The sequence below is a fragment of the Anas acuta genome, chromosome 1 (assembly GCF_963932015.1).
Source record: "Anas acuta chromosome 1, bAnaAcu1.1, whole genome shotgun sequence".
Classification (NCBI taxonomy): domain Eukaryota; kingdom Metazoa; phylum Chordata; class Aves; order Anseriformes; family Anatidae; genus Anas; species Anas acuta.
In genome coordinates this window covers 20,801,000-20,813,260 of record NC_088979.1, presented here as the reverse complement: position 1 = coordinate 20,813,260, position 12,261 = coordinate 20,801,000, and the positions used below count along the sequence as shown (strand labels likewise).

General features: G+C 50.7%; 1 protein-coding gene across 8 annotated transcripts in view; it reads left to right on the top strand.

Moving 5' to 3' along the window:
- The window catches only part of ATP8A2 (ATPase phospholipid transporting 8A2), a 309,878-nt gene extending 309,242 nt beyond the window's left edge, over window positions 1–636 (top strand). For all 8 annotated transcript variants that reach the window (XM_068671922.1, XM_068671930.1, XM_068671958.1 and 5 more), the window contains one exon: window positions 246–636. In XM_068671922.1, the coding sequence (XP_068528023.1) occupies window positions 246–343 (98 nt within the window). In that variant the 3' untranslated portion in view covers window positions 344–636. The remainder of the gene's footprint in view (window positions 1–245) is intronic.
- Window positions 637–12,261: the final 11,625 nt, after the last annotated feature.

The following is a 12,261-nucleotide window of genomic DNA, read 5'->3' as shown; positions in this document are numbered from 1 at the left end:
ATTTATTGGGTTAGTTCAGAGGGAAAAGTCAACCACGTATCCTAATGTGCCTGGGAAGGCAGAGCTGGCAGCTGTCCTTCCAGTGCCCTGTGGGTGCCGCCGTCAATGACAGAAGTGCAGCATGGAAATGAAGATCGTTGTGGCCTGTTGTGTAACCAGGGGTGCCCAGAGGTGTTTGTAAAAACAGGCTGTGCCTTTGAGCTGAACTCCAGTGATTTATTTTCCTCTTCCTTTGCTTTTTTCAGATGGGTATGCATTTTCCCAGGAAGAACACGGCGTTGTCTCCCAGTCGGAGGTTGTTCGATCCTACGATACCACCAAAAGGAGAACAGAAATAGAATAAATGGCTCCTCACCTGGTGGGCGGTGGGCGTGATGGGATTTGGGTCGATGCATCCACTCTTAATGCATTCTCGACTAGGGCTGGCAACAGCAGCCAAAACACCAGAGAACTCATTTCTGTGGCCTTAGCCAACCAGTTTCTGTATTTGCCCTGCAAACCTTGAATATTTATTGTGGGGGGGAATCATCGTTCAAATTCAGTTGCGAAGCTCTGCCTAAAGTTCTGTTTATGTTGTTACGAAGCATTTGACTGTGCTCTGTGAGGTGTGAAATTAAAACCAATGTTTTACCACTATTTAAAGCATCAGCAGAAGGTTGTTCTGGGAGAAAAGCAGAAAATTTATGTTCCATGAGAAATCAGCCTTTGCTTAATTGGAACGGGGTGCTGAGGCTTCCTGTTGGGTTACACCCAGACCAGGAGCACATGGCTGCATGTAGACATTATTCCCTGTAACATTCACTGATTACGAGATTTTCATTTAAAATTTTAACAGACAATTTGGCGTAAATTTTATTTATTGCAATGGAAACACAATCAGTAGCTAAAAGTGCGTATTTGCCTTCTCATGACAGAATAAGACAATAGCAACGAATTACACAGAATACTTCCCGCCCTCTTACAAGACTTATTAGGGCTCTATCTTAGCTTTCTGAAAACCGATTAATAGCTTACCCCCAAAGCCAGGATGTGCAGGTTGGAGGGCTCGCCAGCGCAGCTGCATTGAGCGTACAGCATTCTGCACAACATGAGCTCCAGTAGGTAACTCTGCAGGTTGTATTTGGATTTAGCCTGGGATTTCCTTCTTGTTATCCCATTCCCATCGTAACAATGGGACAAACCAGAACAGAGAGGTAGAAGCTTTTCACATCGTTTGGAAGAAGAGCACACGTGCATCCCAAAGAGGCAATCCTCTTGGACAGGGTATGACGGGCTGGCAGGGGGAAGTCAGGAGAGGTTCACACACACACACACGTGCCTGCACACACAGAGCTGGTCCTTGTGAGGAGGAGACGTGCTGTTTGTTTGTTCTGCCTGAGCAGTCTCTTTTCCAGATCAGATCCATCGACAGGCTTCTGATGCTTCCACTTCGGAGCCCTGGAAGGAATGCTGGCTTCACCCACTCGCTGGGAGCGGGGCAAGCGTGCTGCTGCATATATTGGAATTATGGAAAAAAAAAGAGAAAACAGGGGCATAAGTTAAGGCTGAAAGAGCCCTTAGAAAGCTTACGCTGTCCTCCAGACAAGTTCTATTAATTTTAGTTGCCAAGCCACGTTTCTGAATAGCATAAAGTAAATAGTGCTGTGTTTTAGCCAGGTTTCATGGTTAATGTATGGACTACATCTGTGCGTTTAAAAAGTTGGCACTGTGTTTTGCCCTATTGCCCATCACCCAGAACTTTTGTTGATTTAAATATATCCGAAATCAATTTGAATGTGAGTATTTATGCTTAGCAAGGAGAGAGGGAAAACCAAAAACAAACCCAAACCAGCCTGGCCCACTGGCTTCATCCCCCTGAAGGGGTGTAGGTAAATGCCAGCACTCGCGTGTGGCAGTTCAGTCCCCAGAGCCACCCAGGGTCCCCGTCCACGTGAAAAAGAAATCTCCAGGCAGGCAGGATGGCTCTTGGGTGAGGCTGATGGCACGGAGGGAAAAGTCATCACCTTCTTTCTGTGCTGCTGCTGAGACAATTGTGCAATAAAGGAAAATCACAAATAATTTTGCCATAGGCGTGAATGTCAAGGGCCGTGTGTGTGTGTGTGTGTGTGTGTGTGATTTTCTGGGAGGTGACTTTTGTTTAAAGGCAGGGATACTTGGGGAGAGAATAAATACGGGGAGGCTAAACCTGATCCCAGCAGCTTTTAAATCTTAATCCTGATCTAACCTCTTAAACAGCCTCTTTTATTGGGGAACAAAATCTATTTAGGACATGCATGGTGTCCTCGAAACTGCTAACTGCCTCTTCCTTTTGTAACACCACAAGTAAAATTAACTTCCCACTGAGACAAAGTGCGATCAGCTCAGTCTTTGTGCTCTAAGCCACACACTAAACATTGGCATGTAAACAATTTGGAGGCTTTTCATGAGGATACTGGAGGAAAAAGAAAAAGAAAAAAAAACTTTTAAAACCTCTGAATAATGAAGAAGGGCAAATAAATGTATTGAGCGGGGAACAGAAAGGAGCCTGGAGTCTCTTCTGTGCTTAACTTAGTGCCACAAAAGTTTTACAGAGCATAATGAGAGGTGCTGGGGAGGAGCGGCTGTCACCTGGCCTGATTTATTTTATTGGTGCAGGCCACGGGCTGCATCGTTTTGACCTCTCTGTAAATTGAGGTCAGCGAGTGTCCCAAACACAACCCCTCCCTCGGCTGAATGCTGGCTGAGGCCGAGCTCCGTGCGCTGGGTGTCAGCTCAATGGAAATCGCACGTGGGGTTCGTCTCACGGCTCTGCAATGTGGGCATGGGGCTGGGGGCAGGCTGTGTCCCCGCTGTATGGCCTGGATCCCTGTCTGACTGCATCCCATGGAGCCCACCCGGGTCAGGACCCGGCATTCTTCTTGTTCAGTGGAGTCATTACGGGAATTAATCCATCGTAATTTGCTTCAGCCTCCCTGTCGGAGTGGCTGGCCCTTGTGAGCAGCACTGAGGTGTGTCCTGGTGTCATTGCAGCAAGAGAAGAGCACCAACAGAAAGCCTTGGTCATTAACACAACTTCATGTAACAGCGACCTCTGAAAGCACTTTAGGAAGCATTATCAACTAGACAGGGTCTGGGAGCAGCAGGAGTGGGAGCTTTCTGCCTGCCTGTCCGGATTTAACTCCCTGGGGCTGATCACGAGCAAGTTTCTTTGGCAGCTCCCTGCACTGACCGCAGCGGTGAGGCTTTTATGGGTTTGCTGCTTTGTTTTCCTTTCAGTATTCAGGAAGAAGTGGTGATTTTCCAAATGAAACCTGGGTCTGGTTGCTCGGTTTTGTAGCACCATACCCATTATTTTCCTAGAGGCTGCTCTTCCTTCAGCAGCCGCCCAGTACCAAGTCGGAGGTGCTGAGCAGGCAGAGCCGAGCCCTGCTGAGGAACCTGTTGGCCTTTGTTGTTCCTCGACAGGGCTTCGGGTCCTGCTGCAGGGAGCTGGAGTTCAATAACAGCTCGTCAGGGAGAAATGGCGAATAACCAATAACAGGATCTGAGTCAAAGCAAGCTGCTAATGCACCTAGAATTGTGTGCGGTGTTAGCATGAGCTGTAGGGGCTGTAAATTAAGATACCAGACAAGCCTCACGAAGCTGCACTTTGCTGGACCACGCGCTTCTGCTGCCTGCCAGAGGTGCACAGGCCAGCAGCGAGCAGCAGGCGCTGCAGGAAGGCTCCTGGTACTCAGAGCATGTTGTTTTTGCAGCGTGCGCTCAAGTGTGTGCTGGGAGATGATCGTAAATACACTCATAAATAAAGAGGAGAAAGCTCAGATGGACCAGAAGGAGTGAAACGTGGGGACTGCTACGTGGTCAGAGAAACTTGGCCCTCTGTGGGCAACCCCAGGGCTTTGGGAGAGGCACCTGGTCCCCTCCCGCGGGCTTCTTGTGTCCATTTCGGCTAATGCACCTCGTCTGTGGTTTTGCATCGCCTGCAGCCATCGGTGCCGCGATGCCCAGTTCCCATTCTGCTGTGGTTTTATAAATGACGACTCCGTGGCAGCGTTAAATACTCCAGCAGCTGTGCCTCTGCTGCTGCGCCTCGCAGCTCAGGTCTGAAGCGGAGCAGCCCTTGAGCAGGCGTTCACCTCCAAGAGGCACTTCGGATGTGTCAGGTTTTTACCTCGTTTTAAGGCACTGAGGGTGTTTTACCCCGGTTTTGGATCATTGCACACTATCAATACCTTAAACTCCAGTCGGTTTGCAGGGTGAGCTCTGTGTCTCTTGCTGAGCCTCACGATACTCAGAGATGATGTGAAATATCATGATGGGTATTTCCAGCTACAGTGTCTTGGAGGGGAATTTGGCTGTGCCTGCACCGTGCCCGATGGATCCGCCTGGCAGTTTGCTTCTGAGACATGGCACCGACCATGCATGTTGTGCAGTCTCCACACAGGCTGCCCAAAAGCTTTTCTGACCTTCCAGGACAGAGTCTTGGACTCATCTGTGCCTGTGCTGCAGCCCAGCACCTCCTCCAGGCCCCAGCCCCTGCGCCCTGCCCTGGGCAAAGCTCGGGGCTGTCCTGTGGGCAGCTCTTACGGGCACAGCCAAAACACAAATACTGAAGGGAAACCAAACTGGGTAAAGGGCACGCTCCGTGCGGGCGAGCCCCCAGCTCTGGGCAGTCATGCAGAAACCTAACGATGACGAAAAGCCAAATTTCTTGCCAGGCTGTCACTGCGCGTAGCCGTGAGGTCAGCACCCTTGTAATTACGGCGTGGTGGAGCCAGGGGAGACAGAGCCAACATGAACAGAAAGCCGTGATTATTTCACATTCCCACCACCTTGCTGGGTGGCTTCCTGAGAAGATGTTCCAGATGTTGTCTCAGCATAAATTAATCTGCTTCAAAGTATCTGCAGGGTTTCTTCGAAAACGTGGAGTGTAACAGGCGGCGTGTCTGCCTGACTTTCCCTCCTGGCTGATGTTTTCATTCAGGAGGCGCGTGCAAGTGTTCGCTGTCCTCTTGGGGCTGGAAAGTTGCCCCACGTTGGTTCTCGGCTCTTACAAACAGGGCTCCAGATGCTGTGGGCAGCCGAGCCCTCTGGGGACCACGTGTGCCTGTGTGTCCTGGAGGAGCCGTTCGACACAAAAACCCCTCCTCCTGCCCCCAAAACGTGGCCCGTGTTTCTGGGAGGTCAAATATTCGGCTGTTTTGAGTGGCGGGCTCTTCGGCGGCGTCTCGTTTCATCAGTGCGCCAGGCCCCGTGCCCGCTCACCTGTCATATCTGTGCTCGGATTGCTTAAATATTGTTACAGATGGGGAGGTTTTAATCTGGGTATGCAGAGCGGAGCAGTGCTGTGGGGGAATGTTTAATTGGCTCCCAGCAGAGCAGCGAGAGCCGTGGTGTGTGGGTTTTTTCCTGCAGAAGTGTTACCATTTTCACGTCCTATTAACGTCCTCCGGTAGTTTCCGTGCTGCAGCGTTACAGCGGGGTTTATTTCCCTCCCGGACTGAATACAAATGAAGGTCATTTACTCGTATTTTTTAGAGGGCTCAGAAAACTTAGCAAATTTGTAGCTTTGAACAGCAGTGTTGACTGTCGTATGTCTGCACAGAAATATTTCCAATAAACCTTTTATTAAAGCAACTCAGCGGAGCAAGGCTTGTTTGTTTTATTCCCCCCCTCCCCGCCCCCCCCCCCCCCAAGTTTTGCAGTGAGTTCAGTGATAAATGTACTTGAGATTTTGCCTGCAAAGCTGGTGTGGGGGTGATTTTTTTATTTTTTTTTTTTCATTACCTTCTGGGTGTGTTTTTAAGGGGATGCTTCTGTTGTGCCAAGGACAAGACTCGGGTTCCTTGCCATGAGGCTGGATTCAGGCCCCAAACACAAGACTGGTGTCCGAGGAAGAATGGCACCGGCAGGCTCACAGCATGTGCCTGATGTTTTAATAGTGTCTCACAGGGGAAACCCATCTTTTCCTGTAAACTTAGTGGGCAGACATCTCTCCTACAACTGATGCATGCAACATCACCAAAGCTTCGCTAAAATGAGCCTTGGAGATCTTTTACCTTGTCTAAGTGACACAGGCACAGCAGGGAAAAACAAAGTGCTACGCTCTCCTTCGCTCCCAGCGGAATTCACAAGAGGGATTTTGCGTTCAGTGGGCACACACCTGTGGTTTGGGAGGGAATGGTCTGATTGTGCATCACGCCGAGTGATGGTGCAGCAACACGAGAGGTGTCCTGCACAGCATCCCGAGAGCAGGGGGAGGATTTTTTCCTGTTCCTGCCTGATCAAGAATTCCACATCCAGCTCTGCCGGTGGTGCCGGGCCGACGCTGCCAAGCTCACTCGCATTGCCTCTCTCGGAGCAGTGCCCCTCGCTTGCCTCGAGCAAGACCGAGAGCGTGCAGCGCCGCACAAAGGCTCTCCTGTCCCCGGGAGCTCTGTGCCCATCGGCTCCGGGGGATGCGCTGTGATCCTCTCCGACACAACATGTTCCTGCCGCTGAACAAATATGTTTGCACAGCGAGCTGTGAGCACCTCGCCCCCCGTGCTGAGCCTGGGAGAGCCTCAGCAGCCGGGCTCTGAGACCCCAGGGCAGAGCCAGCCCGCGGCACCGCAGCCTCCTTCCTGAGCATAATCCACCCCATGCACCAAGCCAGGAGGGATGCCCAAATTATGGCCCTGCACTATAGATCAGCCTCTCCATGTCCGTGGTGACCTCAGGGAATGCATTGTAAGATCCCCGCAGAAAATAAAAGTGCACGAGCTGTAACAAAGAGATCTTTTTTTTTGTCCAGATATTATCAGGTATTGGTGTTAAAATAGGTTTTACCGGGAACAAAATGAATATTTATATGCAGTCTGGCTAAAACTTTCCCTCTTTGGGGTGCTGTAACTCGATGAATGTTTTTTTCCTTATGGATTGTCACACTGCCGACAGAACCATTTTAAAGAGCCTGGAGAGACTCGTTTAAAACAACAAATTACTTCTGGATTTTTTATTTATTTTTTTTCAAATTGGGAAACAAAGAGGGGTTGTAAGCCAAACTTCCCCTCTTCCCTTTACAAGTCACTGCTTGAGCACACTTCAAAACGCTCTTGCCCCCGAAGCCAGGCCTGGTACCTGCTTTCCCTTTGCAAAGAGATGAAAAGCCCGCGACCAAGTCCTCGTGTATCCCCCTGCAGCAGCGCTCCAGCCTGTGAGCCTGCAGCAGCGGGAGCCTCGCTGAGTGCAGGGCTGCTCACACATCTGGGCAATCAATTACGCCAAAGTAAAATTGATGATAAACTTGAGCAAGCTTCATTCAGTCGGCTGTGGGAAGAACGTGATGCTCCACTGAGGGCTCCCCGCGCTGTCGCCTCTTCCTACAGTGCGCTAAACGTGAAATAATTCTCCGAATTGTTAAATGTAATGAATGGCTTCTTAAACCCCTTATTAGATATATTAGTTGAATAATCACCTCTGAGACTCTGCCTCTAATGGTCTGACAGGCGAGGCTGTGAAGGCGCCTGGCGCTCACGTCCCGCGGCCGGAGCCGTGCGGGAGCAGCTGCTGAGGCCGCTGCCGGCGGTCCTCGGTGCCTCATACTGGGCCGAAACAGAATCAAAGACTCTAAACCCTCAGATTAATGCTCGAGTCTGAAATGGGAGCATTAAAAAATGAAAGTGTAACTGAGAAAGGGCCGGTTCGAGGAATGTTAAGCAAGAAGATTTCAGAAATACGATCCCTTTGTGTGAGCGCTGCTCCAGCACCGCCTGGCCGCCAGGCTCTGCCCTTCCCTCAGCCCGGCCGCGGCCCTGAGCCACAGCTCTCCCAGCAGCAGGTCCTGAGAAGCTTGGGAAGAGCCATGGGCTTCCTCCTCAGCAGAAATATGGGTCCTCAGAGAAATGAGGCTTGGAAACGTCGCCAAAAGCCAGCGCGGTTTCTTCGTGCTGGTGCAGAGGGGGGCTGTAGGGCAGAGCGGGGGCGGGGAGGTGAGCCGTGCTGGCGAGGCCCTGCTGTGGTGGCAGGGTCCCTCCGTGACAAAGGCATAAAGCTGAAAGCTTTCAGGAGACCTAAAGCCTGCAGTGAAGTGCGTGGGAGCCTCAGCGGTCACGTCTTGTGTTTGATGGCCCAGCCTGATGACAAACACTCAGTGCCATTGTCACAGGCAATAAAACTGGTGTGTTGGCCTTGACAGATGCCATGGAGCTGGGGGTACCTCCTGGTAAGCAGAACACAGTCCCTGGGGAGAAAGGAGACTGGAAGAAAGGGAATGTTGGGTTGGGTTGGATTGGGTTGGGTTGGGCTGGGCTGGGCTGGGTTGGGTTGGGTTGGGTTGGGTAATGCACTGGACTTGTAACAGTGCTGGTCCAGCTCCCTCCTGCCTTTTTGCACATTGCCAGCAAAAATAAAATAAAATAAAATACTGCTTTCTTATGGTCAGTTCATTTGAATGTGGAGCCTTGTATCTGAGCTTGAACAACACAGCTGTATTGTATACATTACCTAAATTAAGCCCTGTTTGATAGCAACTGTTCATATTTCCCTGTAAGTACGGAGGGTGGCAGTGCACCTCCTAAACCAAGAGCCTGATTCTGGTGGTACACCAGGTCTGCAGCCCCTGCTTTTGGTTTGTGCTGATGTGAGCTGAGAATCACTTTTTTCCCCACAATGGGACGTTCACAATAACATGCAAAATGTCTGGTGTGTGAAGGCAGGAGGATTCCCTCTCGCTCTCAGAAACAAATACCGAGGGAACTAACAGCTGCCTGAACCAATATTTACCTTTAGGGTAATAAATCATAGCAGAGACTGCACAACACGACGGTATCCTCATCTCAGAGGAGGGACATCCTGTGCAGGGTCAGGCTCGTCCCTGGTGAGGCCGCACACAGCTCCATCGATCTCTGTCAAGGTTCAGGCCTTCCTAAAGGTAGCTCTGGGCTTGGCAGTATTGAACACTTTGCCAGCCTGCCCTCGTGAGTGGCTGAAGTTACCCAATGTCTTAGGAGGGAGATGAGTTGTTTCATTTTATTGTTCTGTTGTTACAGCTCTGACTTGATTTTACCTTGCCCTGGCTTAATGGATTAAATCCAAAGTGGCGCCTTCCTGCTTTTTTCTAGTCTTCAAGTTAACCTACAGACAAACTAGTTTGGGCTGTGCCCTGATGTGCCTTGGCATTAAACATGAGGAAAGCTTGATGGAAAGCAACTAATTCATTTTTTTTGAATTAATCCACATTTTTCAGCTCACTGTATCATTGTTTGCCTCGATTTTGCCAGAGGTTTTCTGAAGGGCTGATAACAGCAAATAAGGGTTTGCTTATCTGAAAGTGAAGGATTATCATGTTCAGGAGAAAGGAAGCTATTTCCACTCTTTCTTGGCTGCTTGAATTATACTTCTGCTAGTATAAGCCTACTGAGTGAAAAGAGCCTGCAGTAGCAGGCAAGATTCTTGTCTTCAAAGTTCAATGTAAGTTTTCTTATGGTTTTCCTCATGTACTACTGAAGACTCAAACAGGAAAAGGAAAACACATCCGTGGTGAGCTGCAGGTACCCGTTGGGAACTCTTTCCATGGGTGAAGCCCATGCTGATATCTGGTGCCATGTGGTCCAGCTGTGGCGGGCATCACCCCATTGCTCCCAGCTCCTCTTGCCGAGGTGTGGGCAGGTGGTGCAGCACCACTGACCTGGGTTAGCTGGCATTTCAGCTTGCACAAAGAAAGGGAGAACAGCTGGCAGGGGCTGAGGTGAGTCGTTCAGTCAATTTGCACGTGATCCTGGGCAGGAAAATGTTGCAAGCCCCGCTGAGGACAGAGAAATAATACAAAGGGACCTACAGAGAAGCAAGAAATATGAGCAGGAAACAATAAAATGAGATTCAGCTTGGAAAAATACAAGGGAATACACGTGGGGAATAATATGTAGCAATAACTGCAGCGGGAGGAAAAGAACGGGAGAACAGAAAATCTGGAGGGGAAAGAGGAGCTCCAGCAAGACCAAAAGTGAGCAGCAAATGAGATGTTTTGGAAGGAAGGTGCTGAGGTTAACGTGCTGATCTGGGGCTTGAAATCTGTCTTGCTCTCCCATAGGCATCGTGTTCCAAGTTTAAGCACAGGACGCTGATGGTAGCAAGCTCCACGTATTGAAGTGAAAATGCCCGGTGGCAGCTGTACGGGCGCTCAGGTGTTGCTAGCATGGGAGGGATGGTTGTCTTCTTCTGATAATGCCCAGATCATAAGGAAGCCGCCTCAAAGTGGCTCTCCATGGTGTGTTGAGCTTGTGTTGGTGGTGTTTGGTCTGGTGCTGGTCCTTTGTAACCCATGAGCTGCTCCCTTGTGACCGCAGAGCTCAGTGGCTCTGGGTGCCATGGGGCCTGCTGCCATCCCTCAGTGCTGCACCAGCACCTGCAGAGCAGAGGCCTGAGGGGGTGGAAGAGGCTTTGGGGGGGATTTAGGAGCATTAATGATCACAGTGAGGTTGTGCACAGCTGCGTTGGGGGTCACCTCACCCACCACCCTCCCACCAGAGGAGGCAAGCCCAGGGTGCAACCTCCACAGCCCCAGTGACCAGCAGCTCCCTCTCCAGAGTGACACTGGGGCGGTTTCCCAAGTGAGAGGACAGCTGGGAGAACAAACACGATTTTGGCCTTCCCTGGATGAGCACCATGTGCTCTTGGTGGGCTGTTGGTGACAGTCCGGCACTCACGGATTTTGCTCCCCACCACTAGTACCCCTTACAGCCTGTGGCATGGCGAATTCCTGACCACTTCAGCGGAAAGAGCCTGAAACCGGTAGCAATGTATTCAACAACAAGCACTGAAAAAGAGCTCCGTACACTTCAAACTTTGAATAAGTGAGACCATAAATTTAAGAGGTGTAAACAGCAGGACAAAAAAAAAAAAAAAAAAAAAAAAGAAGGATTGTTTCGGGCAGTCTGGGAAGATGAAACTGAGTAATGGGCTGAAACTGAGCAAGCAAAAAATGCACATGGCCTTTCAGGGAGGGTTTCCTGAGCAGGGAGTCACTGAGCACCGAGCTGCCCCACGGGGAGCGCTCAGCCGGGGCTGCAGGGTGGGTGAAACGCCTGCAGAGAGCTTCCGTCACTTCTTGCAGTCCTCTACGGCTAAAAAAGTATTTTCGTGCTGTGCAGCAGGTTTAGAAGAGTGGCTGCTGCTGCTGCTTCTTTTTTTTTTTTTTCCTTCCCTTATCTCCAGGTTTTAGCCTCTTAATAAGTAATAAAATCAGAAGAAGGAAAAATAAAAAAAGAGGTAAGAGGGAACAACAGGCTCTCCTAGGTAACAAATGCTCAGAGTTGCTGCACTCCTCTCCCCACCCCAGGGACCTCTCAACAGCTGAGTGCTGGGAATGCTGCATGGCCTCATCCCGGAGGCTGGCGAGCCTGGGCTGGACCTCGCTGGCACAGCGGGGCTGTGTTTTCCTTGTGAGACTTCATTTTTTTTGCTAGTATGGAAAAAATCCCCACTTAGAAGGACGTGGCTGTGAATTATGAATTTGGATAGCATCCCCCTGCTGCCCGTTCCCAAACTGAGCCCCTTGGATCATTAATTCAGCTCCACCAGGCACAGGAACTGTGGTGCCAGTGCCAGGACAGGAGGCCATGGGCACAGCCGGGCACCCAGGAGGCTCCCTCTGAGCACCAGGCAGCACTGCTGTGCTGGGCGGGTGACGGAGCCCTGGCACAGGCTGCCCAGAGAGGCTGTGGGGTCTCCTCCTTGGGGAGCTCCAAAAGCCGCCTGGACGTGGGCCTGGGCAGCCTGCTCTGGGTGTCCCTGCTTGGGCAGGTACAGAGGTAAGGGCACTTATAGAAGAGACAAGCTTTTCTTGAAGGTGAAATCAAAATCTAAATTTGTGGACAAATTGGTGTTACAGACACCATGCATTCACTGCTGGTCCATTGTCTTCTCTCTGTAAGCAGCATTGGGCAGTGTAGCGTCTCTCAACAGCAATGCTGAGGGCTCCTGTCACACAGGAGAAGCCACTAACAAGGACCTGAACCCCAAAGGGACAGCATCAGCTTGGGGTGCACCTGAGCCACCTGGGCATGGCCTTGGGCAAGGTGCTCCTCCTGTCACGCCATGGCCCCATCACCCTCAGGGGACAGAGCCCACTGGGGCACAGCTTTCGGCCATGCAGGTGGTGGGTGTTGGTGCTGCTGTTCTTTAAAAACCCATCCAAAAATCCAGACTTTGCTTTTGCTGGGCTGGTCGGACACGCTCTTGTGGACAGAGGCAAGTGAGGCATTAACTGAACAAAACAATGACAGCAACAAAGCAAACAAAAAG